Source organism: Ptychodera flava, unplaced genomic scaffold (genome assembly GCF_041260155.1).
Source record: "Ptychodera flava strain L36383 unplaced genomic scaffold, AS_Pfla_20210202 Scaffold_38__1_contigs__length_1544198_pilon, whole genome shotgun sequence".
Classification (NCBI taxonomy): domain Eukaryota; kingdom Metazoa; phylum Hemichordata; class Enteropneusta; family Ptychoderidae; genus Ptychodera; species Ptychodera flava.
The window spans coordinates 860,796-885,738 of NW_027248360.1; the positions used below are offsets into that span (position 1 = coordinate 860,796).

General features: G+C 37.6%; 1 protein-coding gene across 2 annotated transcripts; it reads left to right on the plus strand.

Moving 5' to 3' along the window:
- The first annotated feature begins 13,623 nt into the window (after nt 1–13,623).
- Nucleotides 13,624–19,506, plus strand: LOC139127870 (CAP-Gly domain-containing linker protein 1-like). Of its 2 annotated transcripts, XM_070693726.1 has the most exons (3): nt 13,960–14,083; nt 14,661–14,717; nt 15,349–19,506. In XM_070693726.1, exon 3 carries the CDS (start codon nt 15,761–15,763, stop codon nt 18,197–18,199), a length of 2,439 nt encoding a protein of 812 aa, XP_070549827.1. In that variant the 5' UTR covers nt 13,960–14,083; nt 14,661–14,717; nt 15,349–15,760; the 3' UTR covers nt 18,200–19,506. The 2 variants fall into 2 exon arrangements, with proteins under 2 accessions (XP_070549828.1, XP_070549827.1); XM_070693727.1 differs by having other exon boundaries at nt 13,624–14,717.
- Nucleotides 19,507–24,943: the final 5,437 nt, after the last annotated feature.

Genomic DNA, 24,943 nt, shown 5'->3' on the forward strand with positions numbered 1-24,943 from the left:
AAAATGTATCAAAAATGCGTACATGTAAGCACTTATAAAACAGCTGTATACGCCATATCGAAAACTGGTTCAAAAGTCAATGAATAAAGTGTTCAATAAACATCAGCAGTGACAATTTTTTGGACGAGTTTTACAATCTTTAATACTCTTCTGTGTATATTCTCTGACGACGGTATTCGTTTCTGACTAATTACATTTAGATTACAACTTCCGACGATCTCTTTGCTGCCTGAACTCTATCGTCGCTGCTCTGAAGTCAAATGCGTAAAGTTTTGGGCCTTCCATGGTTATAACTATCAGATCATTTACGGCATCTTCACTCAGATAATTACGTTTCGATGTTTTTAATCGTGTTTTGGGTACTGAACCCCCATTCACACGGGACAGATGAGACTGGAATCACGGCTGACTTTGCAATATTTGGTGAGTTCACGATAATCGTTGTAAAGAAGCGTACAGACCGGTCATTAAACTATTAATTCTAAGTCTGCTTAGCATTAGCTTAAAGATTCGACGCAGAGATCTTCAGGGTTTACAAGCCCGAATTCAAAGAACGTATGCAATTCTGGGGTGAAGAAAACATAGTTCTAAGAAATTACAGTTTGAATTAAATCTCGAAAAAAGACAAACAATCCAAAAAAATTCAACTGATGTGGGGTTATTACAAGGAGATAAGGGTCGTGTACACTGTTATTCGGCGAAAGTAACACTAACTTTTTCAATTCTGGCGCAAGATTTTTCACCTGTAATGTATATATATAGTCTGAAAGACCGTTTCTCAAACTTCCAGTTAGACGGCTCCAAGTCTGTGGGCATATCAAAACATATAGTAAATTGAAGGACTAAATATCAGTAGACCGTCGGGCTAAGTTGTAGGGCAGTTGGGATTTTGATCGCGGATGATCGCCTGGCTTGGCCAGCTATGCAGTTACCAGTTTAACTTCCGGTAAAAAGCCTGGAAGTGAAGATACAGCTTGCAGCTTGACAAGCGTGAACAAGGGCTGATAATTTATGCAAAACTCGTCAAGTTGACGCTTTGAAGGCTCGTTGTGCGAAAACAAAAGCGATTTTAAAATCCAAGACTGCTTTTTTTTGGCTCAGTATGTACCCAGCTCTCGATTGCCGTTAACGGAACACCAAGGTCTATTGCATACAGGTAAAAGTCGCCACTTATTCACAGTAAAATTGCCAAAATATCTATTTCCAATAGTAACAAAGCATAGACTTTAAAAACGGATCCGTTTTTAAGGTCTATGAACAAAGATGGTCTTGATACCGTAAACTGCGAAACCTGTCCGATCGGGCATTTCAAAGCGCAAACATGGGTAACTGCCTATGCCACAGCGCACATCGTTGTGTATAGACTACAATTCTTTCTATACTAGGTTGCGGGGACTTATCTGACCGTGTACTGTCATAGAGGCGTCTTTGTCCGACCGGGAAACATAAGGAGATACGACAGTTCTAAATATTACCATGGCGGTATATTTCTATAGTATTAGAGCACAGTCTCTCCACAGATTGTTGAATGACAGTGACAAAAGTTAGGACAAACGATGTAAAATAGGAAAGTCATGAGCACTACACTGATGACCAGTTGATTTACAGACTCCCTGTTAGTTTCACCATGGAGGTAGGAAGCTTCTACCTCCATGGTTTCACGATCGATCAAGCAGATTACGCAGCGCATGGGTGCCTGAGGTTTCACCCGTCCGAAGAGAAATAAATGCGTCTGTAGAATTATTGTTCGCAATTTACTGTCATTGAAGGCTTTATAGCACTAATCCTACATTATCTCCACAAACTTTGACGCGGTCACAAGGGAGTACATGGTCATTTTTCACCTCCTCGCATGATACAAACATGAAGCTATGGAACGGGTGTCATGATCGGTTGACGATAATTTATGAGTGAAAATGTGGAAAGCTTTATTTCAACAAAAATTCTGCATTTTTAGTCGTGGATCGTACTTGTGGAAATTTTAAAACTGTATTTGAGCATATACCAACCACTAAAGTTGAAATGACTGGTACAGATCAGTGATCAGTTCCGAGTTCACCGGCATTCACTTCTTGCATTGAAAAATAGAAAACATGTCTTCTGCGATGTGTTGTGGCATCAACTTACCACCGGACCGTGACTCACCTGATGGTCACAATCATCGAATAAATTTCTCTTCGACATCATGTCTCTCTCAGATCAGCGATGTCATCTTTATTTAAGAAATTTATTAAATTATCGATCGGATTCAAACTCGCAACATACCGCACCCGGCCCACCCAGCCAGAGAAATATTTTACAGTGATAGGCTATTTATTGTGTTGTGTACCAAAGAGAAAGACATGATTTATATTTCCCTTTACAATTTTGGCGATTTGGTGCTCAATTACTGTGAACAGCATGCTAAGTTGCCACCTTTCCTGTCTTGCTGTGTAGGCCTACAGCTGACCACTCCGTGAAGTTCAAATTTGCATTTATATTTGGTTTGTAGTAGGCCTACAGAGTCGCAATTTCTTCAGCTGTGGTTTTGAAGCTGTCAATCATTCAGTTGCCGCACAAGTTTCAACATTTAGAACAATAGAATGCGATCGCAACGAGGTGTTACCGCAGCATTTGAGTTGTCAGTGTGTTGCCGCACTGCTGTTGCCGCATGTTTTGAGGCATCAGTGAGTTCCCACAAACGCGTTGCCGCAGTGTTTGCGACAATAAAACAATGAGAAGTGGGCATGAAACAATAGATACCGCAGACCTTGCGGGAGAGAACAATGCTACTGCACAGTTACCGCATGTTTGCCGCATACCGCAAAATGCGGTTACAAGTTATGTGATTCTGGTACTGTATGTGGTGTCACTTTGTCGCGTCTATTATCTTATGCGTTTGATTGCCTAAAACACAAAAGCAAGCAAGGGTACGTTACTAATCTGTGGACGCTGTCACCCAATTATTACCAGATTAACTTTGACAAAGTCGACAACGAACGCAACAGCAAGGGTATACCAGAGGCCTCTTGCTTTGGCGCATTAGGCAATGATACGCATGATAAAACAGCGTGAGACGATCACAGGACAAATACATGACACTGTGCATGAGTGAAGGAGAACAACAAGAAATCTTCAGAAAACCAGTTGTCTAAAACCAAGACACTTTAAGTTGGTATAGTGTATATCTTGGCAGTATCATACTCCAATGTATTAAAAATAAAATAAAATAAACAATATATAGAATAAACAAAAAACCTGTACTGAGACCAAGACTCTCCTTCCCCGTCCCAACCCTTGGGACGGGCATATGAACTGCCCCTATAGCCATACTGATGTTATTCCATCTTGTCGTTTTTCATGTACATTGATGTATATGAACTGTAACCGGGTAGAATGGTGACAGGTATTCCACAAAAAGAAGAAAAAAATGTCCCTAACACGTTGAGTGTCGTCTCTGATTGCACTTCAAGTTGTTGTTGTACACGGGCTTTTCAAGTTGGAATGGAAAATCTTACCTTTCTAGAAGAGACTCGTTGCTTTTGACAATCAACATTGTTTCAATGTTGTAGACAACATGCCGCTCACGGTTACATTACCGGACACCTTTTCCTACTGAAAGTCTTTGCAAATATACCCACTCAAGGCGCTACACTAGAAGGACTACAGGACGACAAAAGATTTATCTAAGTCCTCGTCATGTGATTTTTTGTGGCGAATCGCGAAACAGAATGAGCATGACACGTATTACACCAATGAGCAATAGATGCGTAGATGACAGATTCTTCTTACGCGAGGTCACTTGAACTATTTTCCTGGTTTCTTGATGTATAAAAATGCCTCTTCATCACAGATGTAAAATAAGGTCTTAAGGTATACTTATTAAATAATAACACATGAGAGCGAGGGCAAGATCACGATTTATTGCCTGCCCAAGGGATGGTGGTCATGATCGAAATATTGATGATGCCCGAGCCGTAGGCGAGGGCATCATCAATATTTCGATCATGACCACCAGCCCGAGGGCAGGCAAAAAATCGTGATCTTGCCCTAGCTCTCATGTGTTATTATTTTTATTACACCGAACAAACTTCTTCGAGTACAGTTCGCCTTTCTGCATGAGCCCGGACCTCAGCGTAAAATGTTGTCAGTGCCAAGTCTCAGGTTGCCGCTGAAAGTTTGCCGATCTCATCGGTGGCGTATCCAAATTTGTTGCTTGCATAGTCGCTGAACACAGAAATTGCATTCCGTGTTGCTATTTTCGTTCGTTTGATGTTTACTTGCATCAAAATATCGTCTAACTGTGCCGGTGACAGCTCTGCATGACGTTTCGCAGCCATAGCTGCCGACTGCAAGTAGGCCTACAAGCGAACGACAATTTGTTACGCGCAGAAAGGTTGCGCAGTAAGTAAACTGACGTCATCCATGTAATATCAAATGCAGAGGGCATCATCAAGTTCGCAGAGGGCATCATCACGTTCGCAGAGGGCATCATCACGTTCTTTTACATGTCACGTGAGTCATGTTTAACCAATGGCAGTGCACGCTGAATGAGTGAGGTGTAATAATCATATATATTGCAACACGAAAAGTTAAAGTTACCGGAAATTCAACAATGCCGTGAAAAATGTTGTAAACATGTGGATGTGAACAAAGTAACAATATGCATTAACAAGTATGTGGAAAAATATAAGAATGACGAGCAAATTAGCACGATTGGAAAAAGAAAGAAATCTTTGAGGTATTTTACTGTAGTGCACTGTCGTAAAAAGAGATATTGCACAAAGCAATATCTTGAAGAATTGAACAAACAAAAGAAAAACTATTGTTTCACGATCAAACTGAGGAAATTATGAATCGTTCACATAAAACGCTTAAAAACTAGAAATGATTTTGCGAAAACTTAAATATGGTAGAGGGTAGCCAAGTCAGAGCAAGTGCTCATTTAGGTCTCGTAGTAATCCTTGACAAAGCCAGGATAAGGGAGAAATTTCCAATGCTATCGAACTTAATTGCACTACAGAGTACAATTTCAGAACATATCTGTCAAATTGTTTTATTCCAGTGCAAAAATGTACTTCAAATAAAAGGCTGACTTCGGCAGATTTGCCCAGTAAATGTACTCAGACTGTTTTTTCATATGTGCTAAAAATTCGGTCTGTAAATTACGTTCAAGGGAACGCAGTCGTCAGCTCAATGAATAAGTGTAAAAATTGCCAATTTGGCTGATAGTAGTCGTTGGAGACAAGAATTCAATTCTGAAAATATGAGGTATTTTGAAAAGACGCTAAATTTAAAAATGACTGGAAAACAAAACAGAGAAAGGCTGGTTTAGACACATTTAAACAATCCGCAGTGAGATTTGTTGATTTAAAATAAATTGACTAAAATGTGAAAGCTTCTAGAGTTTCTAGTATGTGATGATCTAAATCAGAAGTTTAACCTACAAATCTCAAATTTGAAAATATTTAAAGTCTAAAATATGGGTGAGACATCGTTTGTTTTTGATAGTAATGTTTTCATAGTTCAGACGCTTCCAAAATCTGGATGTGATATCATGAATCGACAAATCCGCTATAAGGAGGCAAACTTTGTAATAAGATGATTGATATATACATGTATGCTACGCAGAAATGTACAATGAAATGATTAATAGGAAAACTAGTTTGCCAAAATGAAGTACACTGATGTATACTTTTGCCAGGTCATTTTACGTCTAACCCTGTAGGTGGGTAAAGGGAGTTTAAGCGGAACAGTCATTAATAGAATTTGAGTTTTAAAATACGCCATATTAATCCGAATTAAGGTCTTTTATAAATATCACTATCTTAAAATAAATGTTTTGCACCGTATATCGCTTTTTTATTGAAATGAGTCATTCATTTCTGATATGGTACCACTTTGTGTCATCCTACTCATCAGTTAATAGGCATGCCAAAGGCATTATGCACTAATCAGTTTCTTCAGTCAGGGTGGAGGTGGTTGGTTTACCATATTTTTGACTTTGGTGATTGGGGAGGGGGGGTTATCAAGCTTTTGAAATGGCCAATAGGTGGGGTCAGTGTGTTTTGAATTTTGACACGGGCTCACACTTGCCTACAATACCGGTTCATCGTGCCAGCCACAAATTTCATGATTCCGTAAATTTTTTGGTGCGCACCCTTCGGACGCATTTAAAAAAAAATATCAGACTTATTTTCAGCACACCCTTCAGCCTTATGACTTTCACATATCAGACATATATATATCAGAGATATCTGGATGTCTAATATTTTTGGCGCGCCATTTGGTTGTGTTATTTTAATATATCAGGGCTATATGTCAGAGATATCTTGATTTTTGCAAATTTAAAGCCTGTTTTGCAAGGTGATCATTATGAAATCTGCATGTACCATAGTATTGAAATTATCCCTAATTTAAATAGAGGATAACGACATTGTTTCTGATTTAATGAAGACAGCCAGCCATTGGCAGCAGGTAGATACTTAGATGAAATGAAATATAATAACATGGAATGCATTATTATACATCTGCCTTCGCAAAACGATAGAATCAGACTTCAGTAAAAACTAGGCACGAAACGGGCATGTGATAACTCCTCACTTTCATATTTGGTGGTAAACATTTCATTATCGAGCACTTACATGGAGCAAACTCCTAGCGCGACGTCTGTCACGAAATCCATAACGTATTTGGAATAAAGGGAAAGCAACTCTACACATCATTCATATCTCGGTTGCTTGTCTTTAATGTATAGTAGCGTAGTTTTTGTGTTCCGTTGTCTATGTATAGAACCGATTAGGCACGGCGAGACACAGCTGTAATCTGCGTGTCACTGCAGTATCTTCTCAAGAGTGGAGAAAGTTCGTAAAACACTACGATCCTTTCACGCTGTGTGTCGAAAGTTTACCAGACTTTCTTCATCGGTCGCCTCAAGTTCATCTTGAGTGGTCACATATTGTCGCACTTGAAGTTTGTTCTTTTATTCGGGAAGCTAAGATGTTTAATATTCTATTGTGTTCAAGCTCGTATTGCGCTTACTAGATCAATTGAAGGAGCGATACATGTGGTCGTCATCATGGTTTTTTTTATTGTACGTTTTATTATTGTGTTGCATTTGTTTCTCTGTTGTTCGATGTCTGTTGTAAACTTTGTGTTTTATCACTCGTCATCTCACCGTTTTCAGCTCACGTGTCAACACATATGAACTTGTGTCGCAGCGATGTCTGTCAGTTCTGTCTGCGTGTTTGTGTGCCTGCGTGGTACATCGATTCGGTTTGCAATTTGCAAGAACTGATTAGTTCTTGAGTTCCTTCTAGCCCTGCCCACAAAAATTCGAATTACTCAAAACAATCTGAAATATGCCCTTGTTAAAAACTGAAATTCTCTACCTTTCTCACTGAAGAAGTTGCATTCTAGACATTCTTTCAAATAATGAAGTCTTAATTATTAACTCCATAGCGTTCTGTTTTTTGTTTATAAGAATTATTATTGTTGGCTGACAATTTTTCTCAGTCCCGTCGCGGTTGTCATCTTTAATTTTACTTTGAAATTTTTCATAAGCTCTTGGGCCGCGGACTAGACTTGTCCCAATGGACTATTTCTATGGTCCTCACCAGAAACACTTGAAGAAATGCAATGTAAAAGTTGTTACAATGATTATTTTTACTTGTTTTTGTTATCAATTAAAGATCAGCAATTGTAAGTTTTGCTTTTTTCTATTAAAAAAATAGAGCATTGAATTGAGTTTTCGATGGGGGTGGCTTGCATATTTAAAGTTCATTTGCGTAATTAATAATTATAAAAACAGCTTTACTTTGACTATGGTGCATACAATGTGAATAGAATGGCTACAAATGTTGATCAAACTGGGATATGTAAGCGGTGAAAGACACTGGGGAATGACATGTAAGTGAATGACTAATTTGCATATCTAATTAAGAATATATATATGAATTGTGTTGATCAAAGTATGCGAAACGTGCTATGTACAATGAATGCACTATGATATAACAATAATAAAAATATTCAGCAATTTGCATATTTAATGAACTCTGTTAATCAGGGATATATATCTAAATTGACTTAATCAAAGTTGATGAAACTTGCTATGTAAATTGAAGAACTATGATTTAACAGTTTTTATAGTCATTTTGCATTCTTACTGCAGCTAATTTCTATTTTCATCAATTACTAATTTGCATATTCAATGAATTTTTCTAATCAGATATCTAGATCTGCACTTATTTGATCAAAAGTGACGAAACTTGATATGTAAGTTAGAGATACTATGATATAACAATCATGTAAGTTGTTTTAGGATGTTTAGATAAACTGATAACTTAGTTGCAAACCTGGTTAACTCTCATAATTAGGGATAAATATCTGAATAGACTTGATCAAAGTTGACAAAATATGCTATGTTCATGGAAACGACTATGACAAAATATATCTGGAAGTCACTTACCATTTTTTCATTAGCTAGTTACTAATTTGCATATTAAACTAATTTTCAAAATTAAGGACATATGACTGGAAGGACATTATTACAGACGTTTATGAAAATTACTATGCATATTGATGAGACAATTATATCGTATTAGTGAAAGATATTTTGCATTTTCATGTCAGCTAATTTATAATTTACATATCCAATGAGCTTTTATTGTTTACATATAAAACTTGAACGACTTGAGCAAAGGCAATTACACTTGGTGTATAAAGTGGTGATACAATGACAGCAGTAAAAGAAATTAATTATCTTTATTTCAGCTGATTACCTATTAGTATAATACATGACCTTTGGAATTATGTTATAAATATTTGTTCATGATGTTGATCAAAGCAATTTCAATGAAGTTGCAAACTTGCGGCAAAAGTTTCAATTTACAAACAACCGCAATATATAATGAAAAACATTAGCATTTTCAGTTCATATCTGGTTTAATTGGCTGCTTCACGTCAGTGTTTATTTTAGTATAATTTGATAAATATCAGCAGTCAGCATTGACATATTAACTTGTCCCTGCCCGCTTGTTAATATAAATTATCGACAATGTAATGAGATAAACATCTAAATCATACGGATAGAATTTGCTTGAAGTATTGCAATCTTTAGTACGTTCGTTTTCCTCTTAATCGGCCATTGTATGTCAAATTCACTTTTTCTAACAAACTTTCATGACATCGCATTTCACGTAGTATGTGAAATTATTACTAATGAGAGCACGTCTTCAGTGAGCGGTAGTCTAACTGTGAAGGGCATAAAGATGAGAAAGCAGCTTCCTAGCACAAAAGTGCATGTCGGCCTCAATTTTGATGTATATTGTAAATTTAAAAATATACGGTACTCGGCTGTGCGTGGCGATTTGGACTAGAATATTCAGTTGATTTCTGTAAAAAGTGAGCATGCAACGTCTAGTAATAAACTGCGCCGAGTTAGAACAGTGCTATGAGCAATCACGTATACTTTAACAGTTTTATAAAACACAAATCTATGGGGATTTGCAAATCATGATCGACAGCTTGTATTGGAAGGCAATGGGTCCTTGTTTTACCCAGTAAGCTGATGTCTTGAACGACATAAAGAGTCTGAAAAAGTAAATGTTGCTGATGTATCTAGACTATTTTGAACGTCATACTGGCATTTAGACTTCTTTGCTCAGAATCCATTTCTAATCTCAGCTACTCGTATTTGAACACTTAGGGGTGACCTTTTTGTCTTGACTGAGCAATATAGGTCGACAACATGCTACAGGGAAAGAGCATCACTACCTTACAGGCAGAGGGAGCATATAAATACCCCCTATCTTGACTGAGCAATATAGGTTCATCTATTGTTCTTTGGACGCTTTAAACACAGCATCGAAGTAGTTTTAGCATCGTTCATTCCTTCCGGACATTCATTATTGAATAAGGGTAGCACATGAAAGCAGCGTCAACGAATGCTCCCGAAAATCTGGTGTAAAGCACTGTGGCAACATATTTGTTTTGTGACTACTTGTGGCATCAACTTGCTGGCGAAATTCTCTCATTTTGTCCCCTTTTAAGTTGGTTGTGATGCCAAAACTGCTTCGATGCCGTATTCGAAGCGTCAAAAGAGCAAACCAGATATGAACTGAATATGCTCACGTGTTTTACAACAGGTTCATTAATAGTAGTACGCTTCACAAAACAATAAGATATCTGTTATATCTCTATATGTAGCAGGTTTTATCAACTTCGCACAGTACTCTCAGAGTTAATCACTAATTACAAAACTTTATTTAATATGCAAATGAGCTATTAATTAACTTGACACTGCTCAATGCTTCATGGGACAATTAGATATCCATCAGATCATCATTTGTAGCACGTTTCATTTAATTTAATGCTGTAATTTTAGAGTAATATCACTAATTAAAAAGTTCATTAAAACTGCAAATGAGCCCTAAATTAACTTGACACTGTTCAATGTTTCATAGCACAATTAAATATTTATCAAATCAATATCTGTAGCTCGTTTCACCAAATTTGGTGCCGTAATTTCAGAGTTATATACCTAATTACAAAGTTTATTAAATATTCAAATGAACCCTTAATTAACTTCACACTACTAAATGCTTTACAACTCAGTTAGATATCTGTCGGATCAGTATATGCAGCAGTTTTCATCACATTTGATGCAGTTATTTCGGAGTTATATGACTGATTATAAAACTTCATGAAATATGCAAATGAGCTAATTATTAACTTGACACTGCTCAATGCTTCTCAGTACAATTGGATATTTATCAGATCAACATCTGTAGCAAGTTTCATCAAATTTAATGCCGTAATTTTGGAGTAATATCACTAATTACAAAGTTAATTAAATATGCAAATGAACCCTTAATTAACTCCACACAACTAAATGCTTTACACCACAATTAGATATCTGTCGGATCAGTATCTGCAGCAGATTTCATCACATTTGGTGCAGTTATTTCGGAGTTATATGACTAATTACAAAACTTCATAAAATATGCAAATGAGCTATTTGTTAACTTTACACTGCCAAATGCTTCTCAGTACAATTAGATATTTATCAGAACATCATCGCTACCAATTTCACTGACTTGGATGCCGTAATTTTAGAGTTATATACCTAATTACAAAGTTCATTAAATATGCAAATGAACCCTTAATTAACTTCACACTACTAAATGCTTTACACCACAGTTAAATATCAGTCGGATAAGTATCTGCAGCAGATTTCATCACATTTGGCGCAGTTATATCGGAGTTATATGACTAATTACAAAACTTCATAAAATATGCAAATGAGCTGTTTATTAACTTGACACTGCCCAATGCCTCTAAGTATAATTAGATATATATCTGATCAACATTTGTTGCAATTATCATCAAGTTTGGTGCAGGAATTTCAGAGTTACCTCACTAATAACAAAAGTTCATTAAATATGCAAATGAGAAGATAATTGACATGACACTCACTGTATCACGATAATGTTCTGAGATTGTCATCTGTGAAAAGTTTCATGAAATTTGGTGCAGTATTTCTTGATATATGTCTACACTGTCATTACCGTCTCCATAGGGAAACCATTGTACGGAAAAAACGATATTGCATAACTTCATTAATATGCAAGCCACACTAACCAAAATCTAATCAGTTCTTGCAAGTAGCATATGGTACCTGTGCACCAAATCTGATATGAATCCGTTCAGGCGTTTTTGAGTTATCGTGTAAACAGACAGACAGACAGACAGACAGACAGACAGACAGACACACACACACACACACACACACACACACACACACACATACACACACACGGACAGACAGACAGACAGACATCGCTATGACATTAGCCCACGTGTTTACACACGTGAGCTAAAAATGAAGGCATTCAAACAGCTGCCAATCACGAGGGGACGCGCAAAGCTGCAGCGATTTAACATTTGCTGTGTACATCTGATTGATTACGATGTAAACAATGAATAGATGATTCTTACTACTGGGCAAAACCTTGACCAACAGTTACTGAACACGAGTCTCAGATGAGTTCAGACACAGACGGACTGCTTCATGGTTTCAAGCAGATTGCCTCTCTGTGTTTGCTCATGGATCTGTGTACCTGTAGGCCTATGAATGGGCGATGTGTATGTTGACCGGCAGTATGATATTTTACGGTAGTTCACTTTAATCGGAAGTTTGTTGTGGCCTAGCTCTGCGTACGACGCAGTGTGTTTCCGGCGTTGTATAACTTACATACGGCATCCAATCACAGCTCTGCTGATTGCCATGGACAAAACCGGTGACATGCAGTCCAAATTTGGACCGTGCACGAAAAACTACTTTAAAAGTATTTCTAACCACTTATGATATTAATCAACCGCTCACAGACTGCGAAAAAATTGCTCTCGTGACGTCCAAAACCGTTGTTTGCTGGCGATGCAAGGTCAAGGACCCATGCAGTGACCGGCCATTGGATACGCCCATGTGAAGATTATACAGGTGCCCATGAGTTGAATTATTTCCGGTCGGGTGGGGCGATGAAACTCGACCGTGACTGGTTCATCTCTGTCGGGGTTGTTCAAAAATAGACACTTGCCATAGATTAGCGCACAGTCCCCGCACACAATTCAAGTGTTGATAGTTCCGACTGGAACATGACGAAGTGTCTGCAGATCGTCATAATGTCGTTGTTCTCTATACATTTTTCTTGGGTGTTTTCACTGTCATACTTTATAGAAGATATTGATATTATTTGACGTTTTTTCTGCCATGAATCGAATCTTTATCAATTTTCCTTTTCTAACCAGGGCACAACATTAACTTTTTTACTTTCAAATCCAACAAGGATTCATTTAATTCGCAGATTAATAGACTAATGTTCTCCCTCCATTGTCTGTAACTGGTTTTGCTGGTCGTTCGCTGTCAGGTGTCTTTAAACTTACATCATTCACTGAAATAGTTTTTGGACAAACTCAAGAAATTTGAAAACTACTAACGAATAGTCGGCAAAATTTACAGAGACTATCAATGATAATTATGGTCATTTTACCCTCTTTAGCTAAGCGGTTTCGCTTGGCGAAAGGAGTATATCACGATCGGGTGTCCTATCGTTACCCTACCGTATGAGTGCAGTAATCGAACAAGTGAGATCATAATCTGACGCTGTTCAGAGTGGCCTGTCAAAATTACTCTGTTTCACATTGCTCGGATATTGATATTTTTTCTACACGTTTTTACTTTTAATTTGAAGTCTTCTGACTCTCCATTGGCGGCAGCACATGTACGGTTACATCCATCACGTGATGCGGTTATACCCGTCACGTGATGGCGGGAGTGTGATTGCAAAGTTGTCCGGAAGTGTTCAGAAGAAAACGCATGTTGTGTTTGGGCCTGCAGGTCGGGATTTTTCAAGATAAACAACACAATATGCATATCGTACAGCTTTGAAAAGGGGATTACGGTAATCTTTCTTTTTATGAACATTTTGTGAATGTCTTTGCAATATGTTGCCGCGATGAATGTGAACCGATTCTTTGTTCGTAAAAATCGTTAGAAATGGTCCAGTGACCAGAATAATATAGACCCAGAGGTAACCTTCTTTCTGGTTAAGAATGGTCTATCAGCAGAAGTGGAACGGAACAATGATAGGGAGGCCCAAGTAGTGGAGGCAAAAATGGTGAATTTTAAGATCAAATAAAATAAATGTTAGTGTAATTTGAGTTTTTTTCTTTCTTTATTCTAAAAATATATATACTTTTGATTATTTTGCCAAAATTTTAATGAATAAATTGCGTTGGAAGTGCATTTTTTGCGCATCCGAACATGCCAGAAATCACGATTTCACTCCCACTTACGCGATCTGAAAATTTCCTTTGTCAAGCAAGGACGCCCTCATCGGTCAACTTTTAATACATTTCTAAAAGTGCCGTTCAGCTGCTGACGTACGCTGTAGAAGGGCTTTTTGGATTGGCTATCAGAAGTCGTAGCGCAGCGATAAATTCACCGCTATAAGCCAATCATTGGTCATTTTAGATGGTACTTAGTCTCATCATGCACATGGCCTGAGTAATAGCGGAGATATCGTGAAACTTGTCGGCGGTCGAGGTCAGTAATGTTTACGTAGTTTTAGACGCATTTCTAGCTGACATAATGGAGTTATATCGATGATTACTATCCTTGGTGGTAAAATATAGCTATTTGTGTACCTCTTTCTCAGGTTTTATGACATTTAAGGCAAAAATGTTCGTGCGCTTGCCTTAAATGAGAGGTTGGCAGGTACTCGCCGTGAGCGGTACAAGCCAAAAGGCGTCCATCACCAAGTCTGTCACTGATTCAACGGGGAGTTACGTATAACTCCGTGAAGTACGTAGAATTTCCCACAGTAGATGATTGTCGTTTAACTAACAGTGTTTGTGAAGGTTTCGAGATAGTTATATAAGTAATTTTAGTGGTAGTGTATACGATTGTTATGATCTGTACGTAGCTTATACTGCATGTACACACGGTGATGTACACAATACACTGTGGAATCATCGAATACTTTTTTAGTTTGTACGCTCAGAAATTTATTTAAAAGTAGCTTGTGTTAGACGTATCAGACACAGATATGTGGTAGTATTTTAAGTTTTAAAACATATATTTTTTATATATTTGACGATAGTCGTTTCCTCTTTTATTTTAGTGTTCTGTTAATGTTATTTACTATGCCAGGAGAGGAGTAAACACAGCTGTTGTTTAAGTAAGTTTACCAACGTTACTTTTATTTTTGTTCCTATATATGTTATTCAAAATGTACATAATATAATCAAACTGCTGAAGTGGCACAGTCGCTAACTGAACAATTTTCCATGTTGTTTTTTTTTTATCCTAAAGATAAGTTTAAATGTTTCCTGTGACTTGAAACAACCATGATTGTCACTGGTTTGATAAAGATGTAATATGTAAATAAAACATATTGTTTATTAAATAAAATGTATTTCATTATTTGAGTAAGCCAAATATGTATGTTGTGCTTCTGATACCAATATATTAGAGTGTAAATTTTGACAAGAGTCATATTACCCTCAAATGAATTTATAATTTAGATTATTTTTCATTAGGCATGATAAACAAAACAACATGGTTTGTTAGTGTACATATTGAATTTACGTGAAGGTAGCGACTGAATATGTCTATTATTTTGCAAAATCCACTGTGATTGTTAGGCTTTGAGATATTATATAGTAATCCATTTTGACATGGTTTTCTTTCACTCTCCTGAAGTATTAATATTAAGTAAATATTTTCATTTATGTCAATTCATTTGTTGACTATCTTGTGTCTCACTGAAATTTAGGTTATTAATGTTAGTCATGTTTTTGGTCTTTCAGCTTCTGTTATTTTCCAGGACATACAACATGTTGTGTGCAAGCAGGAAAGCCTCTTAAGAAGGTTGACTTACTTGAGCTAGATTATGCCTGTGATGAGTTCAGTGTGGTTTTACACCGTAGAAAATATGAACTTTTGCTCAGTTGGCTACAGACTTACTCAAACATAGAAACAGCACAGAGGACAGAGTTGCAGCTCAGAGCTATTGTCCAGAGATTGAGATTTAAATTCAACAAACTTGTGGCTGATTACAATAAATCACGCTCAACAAGACGCGCTCCAGTTCTATTTGAAAAACTTCAATGCTTTCTGGATGAAACGTTTCTGTGGCCACAACATAAAGCAAGTGAACATGATGTCACTGTACGTGATGCTGTAAATAAAAGAGAAGAAAATAAAACGGCAAACTCAAGCATGTCACCACCAACATATGCTGAGGTGATGAGAATGGACCTTGAACATGGAAGGCCTGCTTGCATGATAGGATCCCCACCACCCTACTGTGACGTTACTGATGGTTTTGTTTCCAGCAGTGGAGGCCCAAAGTTTAATACCATTAATAGATCACACCTTCGTAGCGGCTTGAGTTACAGTAATTCACCAGAAAAGCAACAGTTAAAACTTGAAAAACGGAAGTTGGAACATAAACTACATGTAACAAAAAAACGTCTCATAGCAAGTGAGTCTTCACTTACACAATCAAGCAGAGTAATTGGTGTCAGGAGTAAGCATCTACTAAGGGACAGAGATATGGCATTAGAAGCTGTTGAAATAGAAAAGCAGAAAGCTGTTGAAGTGAAAGAAAAGGCACAGGAGGAAATCATGAAGTCAAAGGAAAGAGCTAAAAGACAGATGCTGAATATGAAAAGGAAAACTGAAAATCAACTGAGAGATATGCAGCATACTATGGTTGAAATGCGCAAGAAACTACAACAACAGACAGAAGAGAGTGAAATAGTTATTACAGAATACAGAAACAAGATCAGTGGCATGAAAGATAAGGTAGATGTGGCAGTTAAAAGTGCTGTAAAAGAATTAACTGAAGAAAGAAATCAGTGGAAGGCTGCCACAGAGACCCTTCTTGACTTGGCTGATAACAGAGAAGAGCAAACACGGAAAATGACAAAGAAAGTACAGAGATACGGTGCTTTGCTGAAGGAGAAGCGTGTCCTGAATTTGAAATTAATGAAAAAAGAGCAACATATAACAAATCTCAAGATGCGTATCGCAGAAGCAATGGATGACATTGAGAATTGTAGAGATGCAGCGGCTGTATTTTATGATGGCATAATTGCTGAATTAAGTGAACAAATGAAAGAAATGGAAAACAGAGAGACAGAGCTACAGAAGAGATTAATGGAATTAACTAGCTTAGAAACAAGAGAGAGAGGTTCCCTGTACAAGACTGAAATAAGACTCACTTACTATCATCTCCTAACATTGGGTGTCAGTGCAAACAACATAGAACCAGTCATTCGTGCAGTGCTGAATAACCTTTCTCCTGTTGACATGAAGAACGTCAAACTACCGAAGAGAACTACTGCTCAACGCATGAGAATAGAGGCTGGTGTTCTTGCAACAGTGAGGGGGCTAGTTGAACTTGATAAAAGGGATGATAAATCTGTGGCTTATTACTCAGATAAAAGTCCAAAAGCACAGCTTGAATGGCTTACTCATAAGTTCACTTTGTCACCAACCCAGGATGAGCGCCTCACAGGATCAAGAACAACTTTCTCTATCGGCATTCGCCCCATTGCAGGTGGTAAGGCTCAAGACACATTAGATGATTTAATCAGCCACATAGACGACTTGCAGAGAATAGCCACAGATCTTGGTATTAAGAACCCTGCAGATGTAGTTTCGCTATGTAACATTAAGGCGAAAATGTCTGACAGAGCGGCCACCGAGACTAAGCTTACCAGTCTTCTGATAGAGGCAAAGACACGTGAACTTGAAAGCAAACTTACGAACTGGCATTCTCTGACCAATGTTGAGAGAGAGAGGATGACCAGAGTGTATGCATTCACTTGTGGTGCACATAAGGTCCATAACACAAGTGAAGCCATGAACAAAGCAGCAATCGACCATTTGTATACAGGTGATGAACTATCTTCTAGAGGACTGATAGGAGCAAAAAAACATATCTATGAGGCAGACAAACTGCTGTGTACAGAAGCGAGAAAGGAATACTCTGAAGGGAAGGATTTCAGAGCATACTGCCTGACGGAAGAAAAAGTGGCTGAATCTGCTTGCGGGCTGTTTAGACCCATCGTTGGATCACGATATCTGGTATATTTTCATTGTTCAATTCCCACATTCATAGGGCAGGAGTTCATACAGACATTCTTAATCAATGAAAGGGAAGCTAAAGGTTCATGGAACAGACTTGAAAAGGCTGTTTATGATGGATATTTTGACGACAGAATTCTTGCTGAAGAACGTACATATGGTATACTCTACACAGAGGTGCTCCTTCCACTACTGACCAAGTGCAAGGTTGCTTCAGATCCTTTGGCCATGAATGAGTGTTACACAACTGCTGTGACAAAACTCCGGCAGTGGTCAGAAGAACCCGAACTCATTTTCAATGAAAACGATCATATCTGGCCAGATGTCACATTGCACTATCCAGAGTACATGCAGAAAATCAGAGAGAAGCATCAAACAGATGACTTAGTCATTGAGCTGCTGAAGGTATGTTGCAAAGCTGGTGCACAAAAACTCAAAGACCATGCCACAGAGCATCTTCCAGGTGGCTTGTATGGTGACCCATCTTTGGAGCAACACAAAGCCGCTCTAGTCTCATACCGACTGCAACAAATGACACTTGTGAAAGTGATTTTGGAATGTTAAGTCAGCAGCATAAATTTGCACCGTCGAGTAATCCACTGTCACTTGGAGCTATTGTGATGGCCAAGAGGGACCATAGTGCCGAGTGGGCTATGAAACAAGACAAAGAATATAGGAAAAAAGTAGTTTCTGCAGCAAGGATGGAGGCAATCAGAGCTATGAAAAAATATGGAACACGTGATAAACAAACTGAGCACCATATTCCGACAGAAAGAAGCCCGAAAACAAGTACAGCGAGAAAGGCGGAGAGCTGCTCTGTTGAAAAAGTCTCAGAAGAAAAGTCAGATGAAAGATGCTCTGCAAGATGGACAGTTAATTGACTGTATTTCTGAAATCAAAACAGCGTCTTCAAAAGTCTGTAACATCCAAATACACATGTGGGCACAACTGGAAGAGTTTGGAGTTGAAGTGCATTCCAAGGAAAAGTTAGTTGGTAGAAGTAAAATTACTACTGTAGATAGCAAACGTAAATTGCTGATAGACCTTGTGAAAGCCAACCCATTGATAAATGCATCAATCAAGTGTGCCATGTCCTCAAATGAGTCTTCTTCTTCTGATGACGATGATGATGATGAAGACCTTATTATAGATCTTCAGCCACTTTCAAAATTGCGGGCCCAGATGGATATGCACCACTGATTCAACTAAAAAACCAGCAGTGATGACAATGATCGTACATAACCTCTTATGTAATTACCTGACATGATAACAAGGACAAATCAACATCAATTGTATATCAGAAAAAATATGAGTGAATATGCAGGGTTGACACTGTCATTGACCTTTACATCCTGGTATTTTTTTGTGTGGCATGACATCCAATTTTTTCCCCTGTAGCCATTGAGAACATTCAAATTTTCCTCTAGGATGAGTTGGAGTACCCATATAAATCAACGGAGCAATTGACATTTCATGATTTGAACTCGAAATGGCATCTCATAATGTTACAAAAATTAAACATGAATCTCCTTGAAATGGGACAAGTGTATGAACTGAACTGAACTGAGAACTACTATTTTTACTTGTATTAAACCCTTTTTGCTTTCTAAATTGGTATTTGGCTGGCTTAAAGCTGTTTCATGATGTGCACAGTTCATATGTTATGCAGTTTGATGTATTTTGACTGGTGAAATTTGTCAGATCATATTTTCTGCATCTTCTCCATAGACTATGCATGCATGACCTTTGACCTCTAGAGCATGTTCAGCGACAAAATATGCCAATACTTACCTTTATTTTTGAAAGTGAATACTATTATTAACAATTATTATTTTATGTCATTAAACAAACATATATATACTCTTCCGGAATTTGTTGAAAAGAAATTTTAAAATTGATATAGTTTCATGTTTTAGACCCCCAAACTTTGGGAAATGACCTATGACCCCAAAACATAATTTGCATATTTTTGCCAAATTTGCATTGATTGACCATATTTTTCGGTTCCATTCATAATTAATATGTCAAATGCAAATAATGTGTGAGTTTCATTGTTCTAGCTGTAAAAATGAAAAATTAGATTTTTTTTCATGAATCACAATAATTATATTGAAAAAAACAGCCAAAACTGGTAATTTTGACCCAAATATACCGGTATTTTTGTAGACATTGTGTTTCATTAACTTTGAAATTTTGTCAAAAAACAATTTTGTGATGAAACAAATAATTTTCATGTATTGCAGTTGTTGCCTTGAGGAAATACAACATGTCAAAGATGGCCTTTTGGTAGTTTTGTCATTCTCAAATACAATTGCGACATTTTGAAAAATTGTCAACTTTACACCTCTGAAAAAAAAAATTCTGAATGTTATGAAGTTGCATTTTTTTCTGTTTTATCTTATGCAATACCATAGATACAAGAAATACTTAAAACATGACAAGATAAATGAAAATATTAAAAATATGTGGCAGTAAATATTGCAATTTATCATATTTTGCCTTTTTGCTTGGGCCTCCCTAACAACGAACTACACAAGTGAGTATGAATCACAAATTGTATGAAACGTTTGATCTTTCGTGGGTTAAATTTGTCAAGAGTGAAAGGTTGAATTGATGCCGATAAAGTAGACGTGGGGCGCAGTTGACTATGATCAGGTCGGTTTGGGGTCATTCAGTCCGAAAACCTGCAAAGTTAAGAATGATCACCGTTCGGCATTCGGGTGTTTTAACTCACATTTTCTCTGTCAAAGTAATTCAGTAAGAATATATGCCAGATTCCTTGTGTTGTTTTTGTCACCGCCGTACGCGTAGAGAGACGGTTTTCGAATAAAAACGGTCAAAATATTAAGTGCTTCTAAATGCGTGCAAAGTTTATTTAGCGATTGTTTACGCAGCAGTCGTCAATACGACTAGGATTTGCCATAACTTAACGACTGTAACTCCACATCAATAGATCATACGAAAATTACTGTGGTGAAGGTCTGTCCATTTTTCTAAGTTGGAATTCTTAGAACAGTTGTTGGATGTCGGGGATTGTATTGACCGACACATATACCAGAAAAAGTCGGTTTTCTTGTTTTTTTAGGGGGCTGTTTTCATTCCAACCAGGATCGAAGAATTTTCAATGTAGGACTTTTAGGGTGTAGACTCATATATAAAATGGTAACAGAAGTGGACTTTTTGTTTTCTGTCGTAATAAGTTGGATTGAGAACGGATTGGAATGTCTGACTTCTATCGGGTATGAACAGACGTGAACCATAGTGGTAAAAGACGTAGCTTTTGGCAAGAGGTATTGATAAAAAGTAGATCAAAATAACTTTGACAGGTGTAGCAATTTCCTTCAAAATAGTTTTAGCAATTGTTTCTTTAAGTGACACATTATACTCTTCTGCGATGTTGATGCTGAAGCTCTCGTCGACTCTGAGCAACCATTCGAGTGGTTGGTTATCGTATGAACTTCGGCCACTTTCTTTCAGGTGGTGTCTCTTCGCCTCCTCATCCTCGCTAATTGCTTCTACGACTTCGATGCGGATGGTATAGTAAGACAACGTTTGATGGTAATTGGGGAAAAATGACTAAAAAATATAGCTACAGATACTCTACGGTATGAAATGGTGTGCTCTCTGTTGCAGACAATGTCTGGAGATGAACGAACACTGGCTTATTGGACTATGCTTCAACAACATGATTGTTTCAGTTTATTTGTTGACAGACGGAAGTAATCCTGGTGTTCGGGGCCCAACACGTCTCTATGGAAATTACACATCGCTGTTTCACCCATGAGACATTATGCAAATAGCGATGCAAATGTGTCGACGATGTTTATAAAAGCTCCCCGATTTGAGATGGCATAGCCAAGTGCATTACTTTTGATTTTTAAAAATAAAATCGTTAATTGCACGGAAACCATCAATCTGATTAAAATCAGATGTAGAGTACGGCGACCTCTTGTAACTTACCGCGTAGAGATTGGGAAACCATTAATTATTTTGAACTAGCGACACATCTCAATGATGGCGCTTACTTTTAAGGCGTATTTTTAGAGAATTTTGAAAATTCGACAGAAAAATGACCGATTTGGTATTTAGCTACCTTTGAAACACTAACATGCATTGATGTGGTTCAAATGCTCTGATTACTATAGTTCTTTCTGATGGCAATACATCGGACAGTAAGTTGGAAAAAAGAAGATGGTCGGACTGTGCAAAACAACATTACGGATGATGTTGTCTCACTTCAAATCATAATTTGTTATCTGCATACCCTCCACTTAAATTAACATTCTACAGCTTGACTTTAAACTATCCTGAAATATCTTGCAGTTTACATAGCTTTCTATGTTTAGATGACCTTCATTCGTATAATTCTAAGGCTTCTTTTCAATTTACTTTTTACACGCATTAGTATATTACGGTTTTACGACAAAGGACCTCGCAACGTCCCCACTTCAAAATGTTGTAAAAGTATTTCACATGGATATCTGGAAAAGGCCAATAAATAACCTAGGGTCAATATGCATTAGCCCGGTTGGTGAGAAAGGGGAGGGCATAAAGCGTCAGAGTGTAAAAAAAAAACAAACCTCCGTTCCACAAAGGGGTCCAGGTCTAGGGTCAAGAGCAATTCGAAATGTAGAAAGAATGACACGGACATATGACGAACTTCCTTGACATTGTGGTTATAGGTCTCTACCCATAGTATCTATCAGGTAAGACAGGTGAGTGTGGGTACTTTTGAAAAACAGGTTAAATAGTGTTATTTTCATAGTGATCCAAGCTGTCAATCTAATGTTCCATCTTCTCATGTAAATGATGTTTCTCTAGAGAGAAGTGATGTGCAGATTGGTAAATGCTATGACACCGAAGAGCAGCGCAGTATTGAGTATCTAATGTGTAGACAGTGTCTCAGTGAACAACGTGGCATGGGGTGCGATGCTCAATAAACAAACTATACACTTTTTGTGTAAGGCACTGTCTGTGCCTGACTTGTTTTGGTAAATTTACCAGAGCCCCTCCGCCCAGGCCATATCATGCCTCTCATTCCGCTTTTATCCTATGTCTCTGCTGTTAATTTTGCTTCATATCTTAAAGGAGTGCCAACAGTAAATCGAAAAACAGATACCAAATTTGTATTCATTACCAGAAATATCGGTGTTGTATGGTCACGTTGGAATCCGTCGATAACATTTTTTTTTATTTTCTTATCCCCCCTCTCTCTCTCTCTCTCTCTCTCTCTCTCTCTCTCTCTGTCTCTCTCTCTCTCTCTCTCAAATATATAAGTGAAACACAACTGGAGAATAATTCATTGACAACAGCCTAAGTGGACGTCAAAACGTGCTCAATTAAAATATGCGCAAACTTGTATGCTCTTACTGTTTAACAATGTGCTAATTCTTTCACAAAACTCGAAGTGTATTAGAATTTGACGCAATACAGTCAAGACCTTTCTGTTGCTATCAATGTTATCATAACAGAAGATTATTTGCTGTACTACCTAAACGTGCCAGAAAATAATACCAGCGGCGTCGTCTTCTAAAGTGGACTACTTAAATTATTACTGTATTGACTGTTCTGTTGTGGTATTCTTCTTTCTGTTATTGTTGCACACTCCAAACAGTCACGTCATATACATCTAGTCTTTCACTACTTCGACTTGAATAAAGTTCAACACACACTTGGTTATAAACTACTAGTAACTTATACAGCTCCTGATGGAAAACCTTCAGTCTGTATTCAAGATCTACATACGCCGTACAAATGTGGTAAAATACTGGTACTTAACGCAAAAGATTAATGTTGTGTATCTCAGCTAAGAGTAAAAGCAAAAGTAGGAAGAGCTTCCCTATTTGTGGCTCCACAACTTCGGGATTAAATGCAGATGGACATCGTCTGTTTAAACTGTATTGCAACGCAACACTCTCGTATGTTTGTTCAGGGTGTGAAATTATATCAAGCTGGACAAAACACGATTGCTTATTGGTCAATGGTTGTTATAATTAACATGACTGTTATTAAGAACTTTGAAAACGAAGGGAAACACTAAGCAAAATCATGAAGTAATCATTGGCCAAAAAACTTGTTTTTCCGCCTCTCTCGATATATTTCAATGTCCTAAACCAACGTAAGAGATGAAGAGGTAACTGTACGAAACAAATATAACAAAACGTCTGTACGGCAACTATCTTACAAAACGGGCTTTATTTGAAAACAAAACCTCTTTTTTTACCAAAAGCCTAGTAAGCCACTTAGTCAGCGCACTTCTCCACCTTCAATAAAGGTATCACTGCAGTACATGTACCCGGAGTGTGCAGATTACAAGATCGATAAACGTTAACGCTTATTTATGGGCAAGGGCTAGAGGAAACCCAAAAATTAAAAGGCGAGGCTTGTTAACATATGGTCCTACGATTTCATTTGTGTGTTTTGACAGGCGAAGTATTGTGCGGGTGATTACTTTCCACAAATGGGTATTCTTACAAGCAGTAATTAGTCATTTTTGTCAGGTAATTACGTTTTGTCAGATAGTCGTCGTACAAACGTCTCTTCGTAGTACAATTATGTTTCGTAGCCGTATGTAGGATATACAACACAGAAATATTATTGACGTTCAAGAAAGTCTGAAACATCTACCTCACCGGTAGTCCTGTGGGACAAATGAATTTTCTCGATGTATCAATTTACATATTTGTCATTATTTTGCTCTTCAGTTTGTTCATTTTCATTAGCGAAGTAGGACATCACCACTTCACCCGAACTTTTAGTAGTGGCAGGGAGTGTTGGTGCAGAGTGACTCCTTTTCTCACTGATTACAGCAATTGCGTCTACGTATATTCAATGTTTGACCTCTGCGCTATTGCCTGATTGTGAGAAAGTTAGAGAAAATTGGCGCAACCCCAGAATCGTCGAACGGCCGATTCATTATCCGAACAGATGTGCCCCAAGGTTTGATGTTATTCCTTGGCGCCTGAGCTCACTATTATTTTATTTTGGAATGACTTCGATGTACTGGCGATTCCTTTATGGGAAGACCTTTCTGCATGATGGGTATTGATGGTACGTTTATCTCATTACATTTTGTTACTCTAGAGGGATTTGCTTCATACAGGATATCTGTCTGTCGTTAAACTGCTTTTCAAACTTTGTCGCATGTCAGCCATAACTTTTGATTGCTCAGACACATTAACAGGTCGAAGATAAAGTCAAACTTGGTGGCAAAGAGGGCAGTACATAGAATTAGCGTCTCGATTTTGACAATGTTAAATGTCGCTCTCTTCAGAACATATTACTGTTTGAAAATAGTATGCACCATCT